At 29.1% G+C, this 19,213-nt stretch overlaps 2 protein-coding genes across 2 annotated transcripts; one reads left to right on the top strand and one right to left on the bottom strand.

Annotated features, from left to right (window-relative positions):
* Positions 1–809: 809 nt before the first annotated feature.
* On the bottom strand, positions 810–1,694 carry LOC105140760 (uncharacterized). Its single transcript, XM_011047726.1, has 3 exons — positions 1,569–1,694; positions 1,328–1,403; positions 810–1,216 (listed from the first exon to the last, which is right to left on the bottom strand). Exons 1-3 carry the CDS (start codon positions 1,572–1,574, stop codon positions 921–923), a joined length of 378 nt encoding a protein of 125 aa, XP_011046028.1. The 5' UTR covers positions 1,575–1,694; the 3' UTR covers positions 810–920.
* Positions 1,695–14,019: 12,325 nt separating this feature from the next.
* Positions 14,020–17,727, top strand: LOC105140759 (protein REVEILLE 6-like). The gene is made up of 8 exons (XM_011047725.1): positions 14,020–14,392; positions 14,540–14,597; positions 15,215–15,338; positions 15,441–15,617; positions 15,708–15,812; positions 16,302–16,411; positions 16,538–16,597; positions 17,140–17,727. The coding sequence occupies exons 1-8, from the start codon at positions 14,166–14,168 to the stop codon at positions 17,221–17,223; spliced, it is 945 nt and encodes a 314-aa protein (XP_011046027.1). The 5' UTR covers positions 14,020–14,165; the 3' UTR covers positions 17,224–17,727.
* Positions 17,728–19,213: the final 1,486 nt, after the last annotated feature.

Here is a 19,213-nt window from a genome sequence, read left to right as displayed (position 1 = left end):
ATAATTTTTTTTAAAGGATTTTTGGAATTTTATTTGAAAATTTTTATTTTTTTAAAATACTATATATTATTATAAATAAATATATATAGTAAATATACATGGGTCGGGTCAACCCAGCTGAGTGGGCTACGTTCATCCCATAAAGAGGATGGGCCGATCTTAGCCCACAATAATCCTTCTTCTTTTGGAGTGGGCCAGACCAAGACCATAAATATGGGCTGGGTCATATCGAGTCCGGCCCATCATTTAAATTAATTAGTTGTAAAATGTAAATAATTATTATTCACGTTCTGCATGCAGTGGAATACTTGCAAAAGCTGAAGGAGGGCGAAGAGAAAGGCTAGCAGGGTCTGTGGTCACAGCCGTGATCAAAAGGATGATTTGATGGTCTGAACGGCGTTATCACGAGGAACGATGAAAGAGTTAGTGGCTAGTGGCAAAGGAAGCAAAAAAAAAGAAACAAGAGGAGCTGCAGAGAGGAGAGAGAGGTTCAGGTGGCTCTTGGTGGTTGATTGGCAGTTTTCTGTGGTGGAGCTAATGGTGGAAAAACTAGTGATGAGGGTGATGGTGGATGAAACGATAGAAAGAAAAGGAAAGAGAAAAATTCTGCAAAAACAAGATAGAGAGTTGGGTTTTTTTTTTAACCGAATATATTTTCCTTGAAGTTATGAAATACAACTTTATTTATAGGAGATGAAAAAAAATAATCTTATCTTTGTTAAAGAAAAATTTTCAATTTTTAATTTACCTAGAAAAATCTAAGTCATTGGTTAAAGTGTACACTTTTATTGTCAAATTTGATTATAAAATTGGATTTAATATATATATTTCAAAAACAAACAAACAAACATACTAAAAGCTTAATGAAATTGTGTATTATGCTTTCAGAAGAGATTTGTTTAAGCATCTAATCAAAAAAATTAAGAAATGACACAAGCATTAGGATCCTCCTCGACACTTCTAACGTGATAATGCGTGGTCAAATAAGGATTATAGGCCTGATAAGCCTTCACCCACTCAGCCACAGCATCTTCTGGCTTCTTCGGCTCCACCTTCTTGGGCTCTTCTTTCTTCTTTTCAGGCTCTTTTGCTGGTCCTACTGAGATTATGTCTGTGTGGCAAATCTTTCTCAACTTGCCCACTATGCTAACTGCATCGATGTCCCCAACCACTGTCAACTTCTTGTCCTTCATGTCCATGGATATTGAATGCACCCCTGCAAATTTCCATCCCAAAAAACTTAATTTACTATAAAAAAAATCATAGACACTTCAATAGTATTATTGATTTATAATATTTTAATGATCGTAAAAGAAGAAATCAATACCTGTAAGACCAGAGACTCTCTTCATAGCCTTTTTCTTGTCTTTGTCATCGTGTAAATCCAACTTCAACACAGCTTTCTGCAACAAATTATAAGCTCATGTAAATTCTCTTGTATAATCAAGAAACTAGAAAAAAAAAAAGAGCAAGAAAAGAAAGCTTGACTCATTCTTTCATGCACGACGTGCATCTTAATCTCATAGCTAGGCACTAACAGAAAATATAGAGAGAGAAGTGATCCTCACCATCATTTTTATAGCTCTGAGGGATCTGATCAGAGAAAATTGAAGATGAAAGACAGCAACTAAAGAAAGTTTGATGTCAAGAACTCAGACAGGAGGAGGTAAAGATTATAGACTTGTTGAGTTGAAGAGGCATTGGCCGAGAATTTATAGTGAAGGAAAGAAAACTGTGGCAACCAAACACGTCATGGTCAATGAACACACTGTATGACCGGAAAAGGAAAGGTCTTGGGTGTTTCCAGTGATGAAAATGTCTTCGCTTTCAGTGGGTACACTTTTTTGAAGTCAATTTATTTTATTTCTTTATTATTACTTAACGAGAAGCAGCTAAAATGCAAGATATCCTAGGATTTAGTTTTATTTATTTTGTTGAGTGAGTTAGAAATTGTTTTTTAAAGTATTTTTTATTTTTTATTTTAAAATATTAAAAATAATATTTTTTATATTTTAAAATTTATTTTTAATAACATCACATCAAAACACTATAAAAACACCAAAATATATTAATCTAAAATAAAATAAATAAATTGTTTTAGAAGTGTTATTCAACAAGAATCTTAAACACACCCTTACATAAAAGAGAGTGTTTTAGAAATGTTATTCAACAAGACTCTTAAACACACCCTTACATAAAAGAGAGTGAAATTTTTACAAATCGTGATGATAATGAAAATCTCACATGATCACTTTTCATGTATCAAAACTACTATTATTAAACTAATTCAAATTATGAATTAACTTGATAATTTATCAACTAGTTCATGATTTAGATAAAATTTCAAATTAAATTATATGAAAATTGACTTAATATAACATAATCAACCAAACAAGTCCACTCTAGCCTAATTGAAATTTAATTTGATTTAAAAAAAATAGAAAAAAACTATCCTAATCATACTTTAGCTGAGTTTTTTTTTTCACTTAACTAGTATTCTTTAAAAAATTACCGTTTATATTCTAAGTCAACACAATTTTTCAACTTAGATGTAAAGAACAAACTACCTTAAAATAATTTATTAGGGTTTGAAAAATAATATTGGTCATCTCAATTATATTTAATAATTATGTTTTTTTAAATAATTTTTACTTAATTATTCGTTAAAAAATTAATACTTTGAATTTCAAGCATCAACTCTAAGATAAAAATTTATTTATAATTATAATAATCCTATAAAAAACAAAAAAAAATTATTCATCAAATCTATTTTTTAACCGATTTAACATTAAATTACAAAGCTGAGCCATTCCCTTGTTTATTGACTATTAAACAAAGGCTGCGTCTCCTCTTTCGTGGAGAAACTCTCCGGTCCATGTCATTGAGCTCATGTCATGGTCTGAATTTCCAGAAGAGTTTTGATGGCTCAAGTAATTGGAAGATGGAGCTAGTAGACTGCAAGCCTTCGCCTTCCTGTTCCTTTTTTCTCTCTGATTTTATAGTTTCTGGAGGCACCCAGTCAATGCAAGAAATGCAAAGAAGCTTCCCTGGCCCTGCCTTACTTTAGCAATGGATGAAAAATTATAGATTCAAACTTGTAGGCCGTGACTTTGGCTGCGACACGGGACATCGTTTCAGATTATAAAAAATATATTTGTTAATAAACAAATGAATTTTTTAAATTTTGATAAAAAAATAGTAGTAGTCAATAATTGGATTTTAATTAAATAAATGGTCAATCCCAGTTATATTTTAAGGTAAACAGTCTAGTCAAGAATCCCTTTATTTTATGTTCTCATTTAATTAGAATCTACTCCGAAGTAAGGACAGGGATTTTCAAAACGAAATCAAAAGAATAATAATAATAGTAAACATTTGAATTTCCACTTCGCTTGTTTAAAGAATATTATTATTAAAAAAAATTCACTGTATAATAATTTTATATGATTCGGTTATACATTCATCCTCAATCGGGATATAAAAGTTTTTATTGCAGGTCATCTGGGAAAGAAATATTCAAAATTCCAAGCCCTTGCCTCTCTTCTCTTCAGCTTACATGCCTCCTATTCTTAGGTAGTGACTGGAATCTGGTATGATATATTTTTAAAATAATTTTTTTTTATGAAATCAATACAAAAAAACAATTCAACCACATTTTCAAACAACTTTAATTAATTAAGACAAGTTTTCAACACTTCAGCAATGTTTCCTGTTCTTTGTGTTCTGGTAGTATTTATTTGGAAATGAACCTGTTTTTTATGAAAATTTAAATAATATTTTTATTTTAAATTAATTTTTTATTTTTTTAATAATTTTAATGTGTTAATATTAAAAATAAATTTTAAAAAATATAAATATAAATAATTGTAATCTATTTCTAAATAATAAAATATTTTTAAAAATAATATTTACTACCCTATAAGCATGCACCTGGTAGAATTAAAATCAAGGTTCATTCACTAAACTGACAATGCGTTGTTGTCCAAGCACAAGGAAGGGAGACCTCGAGCAAGCTTGTTCGAAACACGAACGGAAGACTCCGTCAAGGGAAAGGATCTCCGAACAGTAACACTTCATGATTAGAAGTCAAAGGGGAATGTTAGTTCAGAAGTAATATAAGTTTTTCATGTGTAGCAATCATGTGATCTTCTCGAAGGCAACTGCAGTTCGGTAAGATACACCGACCGACGGGTCAATACCGTTGTTCTTTCCAAGAAATCCAGTCAGTCAATAGATGATGCATAGTTTTTTTATTTAAAAAATAATTAATGTATTGACTTTTGGGCCTCATGCCCAAACGGCAACAACCTCTTGTCATTGTTTGTGTCTTGGCCCAAAAAGAACCCACTTAGGTTGTCCAGGTTCGGCCTAAACGGACTGCATCCCCTTTTTTTTTTCTTTTTTTTTTCGAGTTTCGAGCGGTTATAATGCACTGTCTCGCTTTGCTTTGTCCATCCGCATAATATTTCTTTAATGATTAATTGATATATTTTATGATAAATTATTTATAAATACAAACTTTTAGAAAGCACCTCTTTTCTTAGTAACTATTTAAGTGTATTGCTGTAATTTCTTTTAAATATTTTTTATTTTAAAATAACTGTAATTGTTTTTTAAATATTAAAATAATATTTATCAATTAATCATCATTACAAATATAAATCATTTTCTACTTGACTCAAATGTTTTTGTTTCCTTGACTAATGACTATTTCTCACTTGGATACTTCATAATTTGTCTGCTAATAATAATATCATACACTTTCTAATGATAAATATCTATATTTTTTTATCAATTAATAATAAGATAATTTTTTTATATATTTGAAGTGAGTTGAAATGTTTAATTAATCTATAAATATCTTAATTAATCAAAACAAGTTTCTCGGGTCACAAATTTCTGCCCAATACTTTTCTATGTTTTCTCTAACTTTTTCTTATGTTAAAAGACTTTGTTTAAGGTTACCAAACCATAATTTCTCTTGCATTACACATACATCTATTTCTTTATTGTATTCTTTTTTTTTATATATTTATCTACTTAAACATTAAAAAAATTTAAAATTACACAATTTTTCTTTTTGGCAGATACTCAAGTCTAACACGAATTTTAGCTCACACGTGGTGACCTAGTTTTGCAAACAATGAAAGAACTGGTTTTTGTGTGAAGTTTTTTCTGTCTCAACGCTAAACTAACAAAACCTTGTACCCCGGCATGTATTAAACTTGATTCTTTAATGGGCTTGGCTGCAAATTTATTTAATATAATCAAATTGCTCAACAGATTTGAAAACGATCTTTATGGTATTATTTGACTGCTGTCTAGAAATGTATTCCAAAACTATCAGGATCGTATTAATTAATTTTACAACTAAATTATATTTATTTTTTAATAATGACCTGCATTAAGATCTATAAATTGATGTCGATTATTAAAAGTATATATATAACTCGGATGATGGAAATATTTAATTGAGAGTTTTTAAGAGTTCAAATATAAAAAATTGTTTCAATACAATTTAAATTGGAGTGTACGTTCAAGGTTTGTCCAGATTGAAGTATCTCCAGCCTGCCTTCTTATTAAACTTTGAGCAAAGCCCACATGCCCCGGTTTCTTCTCTGTTGAGAACACTTGGGTTCTCCTTCTTGTCTTGTTTTCATTACATTTTCTTCTCTCTTGAATTTCATTCATGCACATATTTGAGACAAAAAAATATTTGAAAACAGAAATAAAAATCCTGTTTAATCAAGAAAAGGAATATATATATATATATATATATATATTATATAATTTTAAAAACCATTTCAGTGGCCTTTGAGAAGTTTTAATCTGTTTCCAAATTCTTTCGCACAGAAAAGAAAAGCCAAGTTTTTTTTTTGTTTCTAAATTGCTTAAAATGAGAAACGAGGATTTTACTGCTTATACATCCAAATAAAAAACATAAATGATACTAGATAAACCCTTAATTTATTCGGTTTTTTTATTTTTTTGCACGTGGAAGGAGACCAAAGTGAGTAGTTAGTTTGAAATTCAAGCATTATTCATTCAAATCTTAAGAGAATCGCCCTTTCCGGAGATATTTTGTTTTCTTTTATTAGTCCCTGAGATTTTTATTGCTGTCCACTCCAGTCACTAATCTTTTTTTCTTTCAATTCAGTCTTCTAGAATCCTGTTTCCCGTGGTTTTATGAACTCAAGTCTTTTTAAATTTCTTTCCTGGCTTGCCTTGAATGTCGTGAAATTTCCTGGTTTTAAATTAACAATCAATTTTGAAATATTTAATTTTTTCTTTTAAAATAATTTAAAGATCAATGACTAGAAAGACATCAATGACAAAATAAAAGGCCTTCGTCACCAAAAGCATGCAAGGCTATAATTTGGGCCTTCAAGTTAATTTTTTTCATTTTTTAGTCCTTTTTTAGATTATTTTTTTTGTTTACATCGTAAACTTTATTTTATTTATGTTAAATTTCTAGATTTTGAGACAAGACAGTGAACACTGTTAGAAAACATAAGGAAAAGATCTAGCCACATTTTAAAATTTATTTCAATTTTTATTTAAATTTTTATGTTCAAAGATACATAACATTAATATACAAAACATGACTAGTAGAAATCTAAAAGGTTCTATTACCATGTTTTATATTTTATATCGCGATCAACTTGACAATATGATGAACAAGGAAACGAAATAAAATATCAAAGAAAAAGGCAACTCGAGGTAGGGTACTTTGCACGGGGGCCACACGAGTGAGTCTCGTGTAAATATCTTCTCTTTACCAGGCCCAATACTCCTTGTTGGCCACTTGGCCTCTTGAAATCTACGTCATCCCATTATCCTGTTCTCTTATGCTAATTTTTTTAGCTATTAGTTAACTTTTAAAAAAAAAATTACTTTTACTTTTAAATTTTATTTTTATTTTTTTCAAAAAAGATAAGCATAACATATTCCATTATAGGATAAAAATTCATCATTTTCAACAATTTTAACCATAAAAACATTAATTTTTATACTTAACAAGTTTTGAGAAAAATTTGATCTATATATGTTTTTATATTATCCTTGCATGTGAAAATAAATTTGATCACGAGAATAATTTTAGCTTTGTCCTGTAAATTTTTTTACATTATCTTTACTTGTGGAGATAAATTTGACCATAAAAATAATTTTGGCTTCAAGTTTATTTTTATTTTTGAGATGTTTTTTTATATTTTTTATGATTATAAAAGAGTTTATCATTTACTTGTGGAAATAAATTTGACCACGATAATGATTTTGACTTTAAATTTATTTTTATTTTTAAGTTGTTTTTTATAATTATAAATAAATTTATCCAGATGTTTAAGAAATTTACAATGTCAATTTAGCTAATAAGTTAAAAAATGAGTTTTAATCAAACAAAATTGAACTTATAATTTTTTAAAGAAAACTAGTTATCGGAATTTGTATAAAATAAACGGCACATTATTTGATTTTTTTTTAATAAAGAAATGGGGTAAATGTGAGCTTGTTTGTCTTTTTTTTTTAATAAAGAAATGGGGTAAATGAGAGATTGTTTGTCTTTTTTAAAAATAAAAAAATATGATAAAACCATGCACGCAAGCTAGGCTGTTTTTTTAATGTCCATACCCAGATAGTTGAGTTATTTTTATGTTGTTTTATATTTGATTTTACAAAAATTTGATAAAAAAATCATTTAATCCAATTGAATCAGGTATTCTATTAGGAGGTTTAACATGTTTATCCATGACATCTAAGTTATTATTTGATTTTTTTATATCATATATTTTTTATTTTTGTATAATTAAATAAAAAATAGCCTCTAAAATAAAAGGATTATTAAATTCAATAGCGTGCATTAATTTTATTGCAAGTTTGCTAGATTAATATTAGTTGATTATTGTCTTTTTATTAATTTTATTCTAAAAAATTAAATTAATTTAAATTTTTTTTTTTTTCAAGTTTCGGATTTCATCTTAAGTGAAACAAATGTTTTTTTTATTTCAGAATATAAATAAAATACCATTCGATTCATAATTAAAATATATTTTATTTAAAAAACATACTGTCAATTACTCGATATTTCATCTTTGAGCTTAATTTTTTTTAAAAAAAACTCTAACTTGTGATGTAATGCTGGCTCGCGTGCTGGTTGACTAAAAAACTAAAATGCGTGGGATTGTTTATTGTTGAGTCTACACTGTGTATCCTTTCATATTTCATGATACATCTATTGTTTGTAATTTTTTTTAATTTTATTTTTATTTTTTTATACTGTTGTATTATTTATAAAACAAATTCAAGAGTATTTAAATAAATTTTGTTAACAAATAATAAAATTAAAAGATAAAAAACTGTAATAGAAAAAACAAAAAATGAGCAATGTTTTCAAAGTTCACAAAAATATTTATTTTGATCCTAACACTTTCAAAATTATTCATATTCAATACCTTAATATTTTTTCAATTTAATTTTGATATAAAAATAATTTTATTTTTTTAGTTTTTAATTTAAAAAAAGAGAGAGATAAGTCATCATATTTAACGTTGTAAAAGAAGGAAAATATCACTAACACTTATTTAGACCATTAAATTAGTTAATATTTGTGACAAATAAGGAAAGTTCATATTATGTGTTTTTTTTTATAAAAAAATTCATGAAAAAACATATTTAACTTTAAGAAGATTTTTTGTTTTGGATTTATTTTTATTTTTGATATGTTTTTAGTCATAAATTGATTTATCGAGGCTACTAGGGTATTTTTCGGATATTTTAAATAAAAAAACCTTAAACCTTAATTTTCCGGTCACTATAATAATTATAATTTGAATAAAATTAGATATTATGTCATTTGTTTTTTTTTAAGGAACCAAATATAAAAGTTTTAACAAAATGGGTCAAGTGGACTAACTTGACTTGCTAGACCTTACAAGATCTAATCTCTTGTTTTTTTTATTCATTTAAAATAATATTTTTTTAAAATATCAAGCATTATTCATTCAAATCTTAAGAGAATCGCCCTTTCCGGAGATATTTTGTTTTCTTTTATTAGTCCCTGAGATTTTTATTGATGTCCACTCCCGTCACTAATCTTTTTTTCTTTCAATTCAGTCTTCTAGAATCCTGTTTCCCGTGGTTTTATGAACTCAAGTCTTTTTAAATTTCTTTCCTGGCTTGCCTTGCATGTCGTGAAATTTCCTAGTTTTAAATTAACAATCAATTTTGAAATATTTAATTTTTTCTTTTAAGAAAAATGTAATTTAAAGATCAATGACTAAAAAGACATCAGTGACAAAATATAAGGCCTTTGTCACCAAAAGCATGCAAGGCTATAATTTGGGCCTTCAAGTTAATTTTTTTCATTTTTTAGTCCTTTTTTAGATTATTTTTTTTGTTTACATCGTAAACTTTATTTTATTTATGTTAAATTTCTAGATTTTGAGACAAGACAGTGAACACTGTTAGAAAACATAAGAAAAAGATCTAGCCAAATTTTAAAATTTATTTCAATTTTTCTTTAAATTTCTATGTTCAAAAATACAAAACATTAATATACAAAACATGACTAGTTGAAATCTAAAAGGTTCTATTACCATGTTTTATATTTTATATCGCGATCAACTTGACAATATGATGAACAAGGAAACGAAATAAAATATCAAAGAAAAAGGCAACTCGAGGTAGGGTACTTTGCACGGGGGCCACACGAGTGAGTCTCGTGTAAATATCTTCTCTTTACCAGGCCCAATACTCCTTGTTGGCCACTTGGCCTCTTGAAATCTACGTCATCCCATTATCCTGTTCTCTTGTGCTAATTTTTTTAGCTATTAGTTAATTTTTTTAAAAAAAATTTACTTTTACTTTTAAATTTTATTTTTATTTTTTTCAAAAAAGATAAGCATAACATATTCCATTATAGGATAAAAATTCATCATTTTCAACAATTTTAACCATAAAAACATTAATTTTTATACTTAACAAGTTTTGAGAAAAATTTGATCTATATATGTTTTTATATTATCCTTGCATGTAGAAATAAATTTGACTACAAGAATAATTTTAGTTTTGACTTGTATATTTTTTACATTATCTTTACTTGTGGAGATAAATTTGACCACAAGAATAATTTTGGCTTCAAGTTTATTTTTATTTTTGAGTTGTTTTTTATATTTTTTTGTGGTTATAAGCGAGTTTATCATTTACTTGTGGGGATAAATTTAACCACGAGAATGATTTTGGCTTCAAGTTTATTTTTATTTTTGAGTTGTTTTTTATGTTTTTTGTGGTTATAAACGAATTTATCAAGATGTTTAGGGTGTTTACAATGTGATTTTGGCCACAATAAATTGAAAAATAAGTTTTTAATAAAAAAAATTGAACTTATAATTTTTTAAAGAAAAATAGTTATCAGAATTTGTATAAAATAAACGGCATGTTGTTTGATTTTCTTTTTTTAATAAAGAAATGGGGTAAATGAGAGGTTGTTTGTCTTTTTAAAAAATAAGAAAAGATGATAAAACCATGCACATGAGCTAGGCTGTTTTTTTAATGCCTATACCCGGACAATGGGGCTATTTTTATGTTGTTTTATATTTGATTTTACAAAAATTTGATAAAAAATCATTTAATTCAATTGAGTAAGGTATTCGATTAGGAGGTTTAACATGTTTATCCATAACATCCAAGTTATTATCTGGTTTTTTATATCATTTTTTTTTTTATATAGTTAAATAAAAAATAACCTCTAAAATAAAAGGATTATTAAATCCAATAACGTGCATTAATTTTGTCGCAAGTTTGCTAGATTAATATTAGTGGATTATTGTCTTTTTATTAATTTTATTCTAGAATTATTTTTTTCAAGTTTGGGATTTCATCTTAAGTGAAACAAATGTTTTTTTATTTCAGAATATAAATAAAATGCCATTCGATTCGTAATTAAAATCTATTTAAAAAAAACATATTGTCAATTACTCGATATTTCATCTTTGAGCTCAATTTTTTTTATTTTTTTTTAACTCTAACTTGTGATGTAATGCTGGCTAGCGTGCTAGGTGGGTAAAAAACTAAAATGCGTGGGGTTGTTATTGTTGAGTCTACATTGTGTATCCTTTCATATTTCATGATACATCTATTGTTTGTAGTTTTTTAAAATTTTATCTTTAATTTTTTTTATACTGTTGTATTATTTATAAAACAAATTCAAGGGTACTTGAATAAAATTTGTTAACTAACAATAAAATTAAAAGATAAAAAACTGTAATAGAAAAGACAAAAAATGAGCAATGTTTTCAAAGTTCACAAAAATATTTATTTTAATCCTGGCACTTTAAAAATTATTCATATTTAATACCTTAATATTTTTTCAATTTAATTTTGATAGAAAAATTATTTTATTTTTTTAGTTTTTAATTTAAGAGAGGAGAGAGACAAGTCATCAGATTCAACATGGTAGAAGAAAAAAAATATCACTGGCACCTATTTAGACCACCAAATCAGTTAATATTTGTGTCAAATAAGGAGAGTTCATATTATGTGTTTTTTTACTTTTAAAGTTCGTGAAAAAACATATCTGACCGTAAGAAGATTTTTTGTTTTAAATTGATTTTTATTTTTGAGATTTTTTTAGTCGTAAATTGATTTATCAAGGCTACTGGGGTATTTTTCGGGTATTTTGAGTCAAAAAACCTTAAACCTTAATTTTCCGGTCACTATAATAACTATAATTTAAATAAAATCAGATATTATGTTGTTTATTTTTTTAAAAGGAATCAAATATAAGGGTCTTAACAAAATAGGTAAAGTGGATTAGCTTGATTTGCTAGAACTAACAATATCTAATCTCTTGTTTTTTTTTTATTCATTTAAAATAATATTTTTTAAAATATTTTTTTGAAAATATTTTTTACATTTAAATCAATATCACTTCTCTATTTTATTTTACTTCCCTGAGTCTCTTTTAAATTATATATTTTTTATATATTTAGTTTTTGAAGAAATTTTTTTATCTATTTTTTTTAATTTTTTGTGTATGTCAACTTTATTTTTTCACACACACACACAAAAACATGATAGAAATATTATATCAATATATATATATATATATATTATTTATTTTGATGTAATATTTCTATCATGTTTAGCCTTACATGATATTAATTTTTCTTTTTATTTTACTTAGTTAATTTTATGTGTGTGTATTTATATTATTATCTGATTAAATAAAAAAATTATTTTAATAAAAATATAACCGGTTAAATATCTCATTTTACAAGATAAAATATCTTAGTATATATCTATTTTTTAATTTTTTTAATTTTACTTTAAGTTATTATTTTTTATTTATTTATCTATTAACACCTGTAATTGTTATTTTATTTGAGTGATATATACATAAACTTTTTAATTTTCTTCAGCAACACATAAAAAAAACCTATATATATGATATTTTTTTTTTAAAAAAAAGGCCACATAACTGGTTCATATCTTTATTATGACGAGCATGACGATGTCATGAACCAGGGAAAAAAAAATATCGAAGAAAAGGCAACTCAAGGCAGGGCACTTTGGATGGGGGCCACATAAATATCTTCTCTTGTCAGGCTTCACCATTCCATGGTCTTATTGTTGGCCACAGCTCCTGGGCAAGCATCAGCCCGCCGTTCTCAATTCTGGTCCACAGGTTGTACCACGTGTCATGGTTCTAAGTGATGTCTATCTTTTGCTGTACGTCATGCGAACCGACCCCCAGCTACACCCCTTTGGGTACTAATCCTGTGGTTTATAGACCATGGCAAGCTGCTTGACTTTTTGTTTTTTTGTTTTTTTTGTTTTTCTCATTTTAAATGCAAATAAGCAATAGCAGTAGAATAATTTTGTGCTTTGAGCTGATAAACAGTAAAATGATAGAACTTCGAATTTTTTCTTTCCTTTTTGTTGTAGAATTAATTAATTTAATTATTTATCATTTAAAAAAATAGAACACCAACCCAAAAAAAAAATCAGCATCGAATTACTTATGATTAATTATGAGGTTTAGATACAAGTAAATTTTATAAATATTTATATAATAAATTTTTATCTGTTTACTTAAATTTAGTTTGTTTTTAAATTGAATATTAATAATTTCATTTTTTTCATTTTTAAAGGAAACTTTAGTGAAAATATTTTTGTGTTGAGGTAATGCTAGTTAAAAATCATTAAAAAAAAAATTCACAAGATAAAAGCACTATTCAAGATGTTAACCATGCTTAGTGTTAAATAAAATTTAATTAAAGTTTATTGTCCAGAAAAAAATGTAAATAGACAAAATCATTTAGAATAATTTTCCTCTCTTGTGTTAATGTTCTCCTTTCATTGTACAAAGAAATTAATTTAATTCTGGAGAGAAATTAATTAATTAGAGGATAAAAGTACTCTAAGATGCCATGGCCATCACTCTTGAAGGAAACTTTATGGACATATGAAATTAATTATATCCTATCAAAATCACGAGGCTTGCTCCAAAGCATTGAAGTTACGAACTTCTAGAACTTAAAGGTTGCTTCGTCGACGTAACATGTTATTATCCTTAAACTATCATTTCAATAATATTAAATAAGAACTTTCAGACAACTTTAATTTAATTGTAAATATCATGGCATAAAATTAAAAGATTCATTAAAAACTTAATAAAAAAGCAATTAATCTTTGTATACAAAACACTAATGTTACTAAAACGAAAAAGAATTTAGTGTTATTAATTATATAATCTGTTGATATCAAAATTATTAAATTTGATATGCTTGATTTAATATTGAAGCTTAGAGTTTAATAAGTTAAGATAAATTAATTTTTAAATGAAATTATTTTCATTTTAATTAAAAATCAAACTAGATTTTAATCTGAGTTTATCAGAATTATTCAGATTTAATTATATCAGTATTATTTTTAAAAGGTTGTAATGAGACTAAGGCGGCGCCCAAAAGTTGGTTTGAGAATATCATGTTGGGTTCGGTTTGTAAATATGAACGTGGCATATTCTTATGAGCCACTCATCCACAATCACTGATATCCCATAAAGCATCCAATTCTCTCCTCCACCTCTCACCCTTTACAAAACCCATTAATTCAAAACGCGTCAGAAAAAACCCACCAAAACCAAAAACCCCTTTCTTCCCACCAAAATGGTATCAAAAAACCCGAACCCGGCTGACGGATTCTACCTGGATCCAGCCGGAATGGCTGCATTACCTGGACTCTCAACGTTCCCTACAACAACGACGACGACGACGGCGTCAGATTCTTCATCGGAGGATCCGAATAAGAAGATCCGAAAACCGTACACGATCACCAAATCCAGAGAGAGTTGGACTGAACCGGAACATGACAAGTTCCTTGAAGCTCTTCAGCTGTAAGTACTTCTTAATTAGTATTTTATTGATAACCCATTTGTTTAATTGTGTTCAATTAGGGTTTTGTTGTGATGTTTTTGAGAAAGTTTGGATTTTGAGGTAACTTAAGAGGTTTTTGTGTTTGTTTTGATCGGTTTTGTGTTTAGGTTTGACAGAGATTGGAAAAAGATTGAAGCTTTTATTGGCTCAAAAACTGTTATTCAGGTATTGGACCATGAACTTACATGAAATGCATGTATTTAATTGCACTTTGGAATTTGGTGGAGGTTATATTGTTGTGCGTAAGCGCGAGCGATGAAAATTTGAGGGTTTTTTCCTTTTCTTTGCTGTTTTGGTTGATTATTTGGAGTTGAATGTTTGAATGGGGGTTAGACTTTGTCGAATTTTAATTTCATGTCAAGTAGTTTGTGTGATTTCAAGTATGGTGTAAAAAGGGCTTTTCGAAGATGTTTTTGTTGCCTTAGAGTGATGAAAATGGATGACGGGCAGGTTAGTATTTTGTTGTTTTGGAGTGGTGAAATTTGATTTAAGGGCTCAATTTTTGTAAGGGGTTCCTGAAGATTCGTTTAAATCTGTGAGCGGTGAAAATTGATGATTTGTTTCTTTTTGGTTGCTAAAGAGTTCTGCTATATAGTTTTATGGTTAGTGTGAAAAGCATGAATTTTATGTGTTTAAATGAATTCTGCTTTTGAAATATTTAGAGGTTTGTTAAGCAGTCTGTTTTGAAGTTATGGAAACTGTTTCCTGTTCTCTGTGTTTTTGCACCTTGGAAACTGATGGTAGGGATATGTATGAGAAACAATGAAATGAAAATTTTGCAGATACGAAGTCATGCGCAGAAGTACTTTTTAAAGGTTCAGAAGAGTGGAACGAGTGAGCATTTGCCTCCACCACGGCCCAAAAGGAAGGCTGCTCATCCATATCCTCAAAAAGCTTCAAAAAATGGTGGGTAGTGCATTTTGAAGTGTATATTCTTAGTGCCTTCAAGATCAATGCACAAACAGCATAAATAATGTTGCCCTCACTCGTATGCATTGTACCTGGCAGCTGTGGTGCTTTCACAACCATCAGGATCATTTCAATCATCCTCTGCTCCCCTTGAATCTGGATGTGCTTTAAGGCCTGATTCGTCTTCAATACTTATGAACCCCATTGTAAGTGCTGCTGCTGCATCTTCTTGGACAAACAATGTACCGACTGTCAGTTTATCAAACCAAACAAAAGGTTTGTAACATCGAACTTATCCACGTTGCTACTGTTGCTGTCAAACTCAATTCTTCGGTCACATTTGATGGCACATCCTGTGCTTTGCAGGAGCATTAGTGGCTAATAATTGTTGCAGTAGCAGTGAGAGTACTCCAAGAACAAAACCAGTTGGGAAAACAGCTGAGAAAGGGAATCATGGCCAATCAATGAGAGGTGAGGGTTTCATTTCATTTATTCAACATTGTAATCTGCACTGCCCTGTTTTAATGCTGGTATTGATATTTGAACCTATAAATACTTGATTCACGCACAATACTGTAGTTAGGCTAAAATGCAGTTCTTGTGGATAAAGGTCAAATGCTTTAGCCAAATAGATATTGTGGTCAAATACGGCAGCCCTCTAAACTTTAAGTTTGTGCATGCTCAAGCATGCATGTTGATATCCTACTGTAGACATGTCTGTACCTTGAATTCATCAGCAATGCATGTCTATCATTCAATGAGAATGTTTTAAGCAGTCACCTTGAATTTAGACCTTTTTGCATTTTTAAATACATGTTGTCCTTTCATTTCCCATTTACTCTCTAGACTTCTATTTTTTAATGTTTTGTTTTAACAACAGAGCCTTGATGCTAGTTGTTATTAGCTTCATGTTTCATTTGCAGATACCTTATGGTACTCACACTGCCCTTTTGTTTGCAGTGTTGCCTGACTTTGCTCAGGTATATGGCTTCATTGGTAGTGTCTTTGACCCAAATGTTACTGGTCATTTGCGTAGTCTTAAGAAAATGGACCGTATAGATGTTGAAACGGTATGTTCTTGAACCCTACTATTTTTTTTTTATCTATTGTTATAAGTTTATTGTGCACTACATCTCTAACAATTTTACAATTTGGAAGTTCATTTATTTTTCTTTCTGTTTTTTTTTTTTTTGCAGGTGCTATTGCTGATGAGAAACCTTGCAATCAATCTTACCAGCCCCAGTTTTGAGGAAGAGGTGAGTGCCGTTTCAGAAAAGCAATTATGTTTATTGATTGCTGCCTTTCACCAGCTCAGGTTTTTATTATATCATGCATTTGTGTTGGGTAATGCACTTAAATCTGAAACATTTTACCACACGAACAATATCTTGTGTTGAATGAGGCAATGATCTCTTTTTAAATCATATAGCAAGGTGGCCTTTCGTGTTTAAAGTTCTGTGGCCTTTCCTGTTTTCAGCTTTGTTGGGAGCTAATGTAACCTAATAGTATACAAGATAAAGCATGTCCAAGAAAGAAAATTGCTAGCACGAATAATTGACCATAGGTATGCAGACCAAGTTCAGTTAGTGGGTCTCTCCACACATTCAATTTCCTTCCTTTTCCATAACTGGCTGGTTGTTGAGATGGACGACCAGCTGATCTTTTGCAAATGCCCAAGTCCTGTTTTGTCACCAGTAACTTTTTTTCCTATGATGCAGTTCTCCAAAAGCGGTGCTGTATGAAAACCATATAGTTCAATTTTACTTGTATTTTGACATGCTCTATTCTATTAATGTAGAGAAAGTTGCTCTCTTCCAATGAGATCGACTTGGAAGCCATGGGTGTAAACAAGAATGTTGATCAACCAATGGATGTTGCTTAAATTTGGTTGGGAAACAAGAGAAGACAATGATCCAGCTTGGTTGCATGGGCTTCATGTTTGTTTTTCAGGACAACTATTGCCGACTCTTATTCGTTGGTATGCCAGGAAAAAAATGGCGATTAGAAAGCCTTAATGCCAGCTATTAAAGGCATCTGCTACAGTTTTTTGTTCCAGCTTCTCCTGTTTGTGAGGCCATCAATTGCAGATTTTGTAACTTTGCCCTCTTCGTACGTTTATATTGGAAAGAGGAAATCCCTAATGATGTATAATAGTTCAGGAGTGTATAGTGATCTTAGCATGTATAGATGCCTAATCACTCTAGTTTTGACTCAACATGTAAACTGGGCATTGCAAATGATTATGTATATCACCTGTAATCCATCTTTCTTTAAAAACACTGCTGTTTCTTGCACAAGGGGGTATTCATGTATTGTCTGGCTCTAGGCTTTACCTTTCATTAAGTTGTATCCAATACTTGAAAAATCAAAAGATCTTTTTTACCTATTCATTTCAAAAGGAAAGCTTTGCCACTCGTGTTCCATCTGTGCCTGGCACCTATGATGGACTCCTTTCCTTTTAACTTGTGTCCTGATGTTCTCCCGTTCATGTGGGAGATAGCTAGAGGGTTGAGAATCTTTATGAATAGATGAGATTGAGATTTTAAAATATAATTTATAAATTTTAAAATATAATTTATATTATTTTTTAATTCGAATCACGACAGATACAGACAGTTGATATTCAGTAGTAGACCAAAGTCTGCAATGAAAAAAAGTGCGACAGATACAGACAGTTGATATTCAGTAATAGACCAAAGTCTGCAATGAAAAAAAGTGTCTTGATGATTAAGAAGCATGTTCAATGAACTAGTGCTATCCTAACTACCCCTTTCTTTCTGAAACATTCTTACTTCCTGTTATCATTATTTTGTAAAATCTGGTATTTTTCTTGAATATCTTTTTCGCACTCCTTGTTCTGCTCCGCTTCTCTCCGGTGTCTGTCTATGAACCACGTATTACAGCATAATCTATTCCTAAAAAAATCTTCATGGTGTCTTGCAGTAATTAGCGACCAAATTGTCGAGCATGCTCTGTCCATGCCCAACCAAGATGATGTGGTTGACTATATGTTCCATCTCAACTTCACTCTATCATATACCTGTGAGTCACAGATTACAACATAATCTATCCTAAAGAAATCTTCTTACTAGTCTGAGTTTCGACTACGATGGTTGGAGATACAAGAATGAGATGATGTCTTGCAGTAATGATTGACCAAATTGTTGAACATTCCCTGCACATGCCCAACCAGGATGCATTTGTTAGACCATATGCAAGCCTCTGTTTTTATGGAAGCTTATTACTGTTTATCTTGTGTTTTTAAATAATCATCTCAATTCAAAATATATATTATTAAATGAATTTTAAGAATAATTTTATATTTTTTTAAGTGAGTTTTTAAGTTCTAAACTTGTATAAATATATTTTATATTTAATTTTATTAAAAAAATAAAGTAATAAAAAATTCAAACTTATAACTACTTAACTTGCATAAATTCACAATATAAGTTAACAAGATTTTAATATCATATTAAAAAATTAATTTAAAATGAAAAATTAAATGTTTACAGTTTATTTGAATTAATAAAGAATTAAATTCAATCCCACGAATGATTTGAAAACGATAACCTATTCTTTCTCCACAAGCTAGCTGGGTTTTGAAATCCTTCTTCAAAACAATGGACAGAGCTAATTCTAGACCAAGAAACCTCAGAAGAATAGTCCTGTCGAATTATGAAGAATCTTTTAGAGCAATGGGGCATTGACTCCTTTAGAAGAGCTATTTGAAGTTGAAACCTTTCCATGTTTGGCCGAAGAACAAATTCCGACCAAACCAGCTCTGCGAGACAGCCCTGGACAAATAATTTGTGTTTCTTACTTCCTTTCTCGCCGGGTAATTTTCTTTAAATCATAGGCGTTTGCACCAGATG

This window comes from Populus euphratica, unplaced genomic scaffold (genome assembly GCF_000495115.2).
Source record: "Populus euphratica unplaced genomic scaffold, PopEup_1.0 scaffold109.1, whole genome shotgun sequence".
NCBI classification, from domain to species: Eukaryota; Viridiplantae; Streptophyta; class Magnoliopsida; order Malpighiales; family Salicaceae; genus Populus; species Populus euphratica.
The sequence above is the reverse complement of the archived record's forward strand: the minus strand, read 5'-3'. Positions and strand labels throughout refer to the sequence as shown.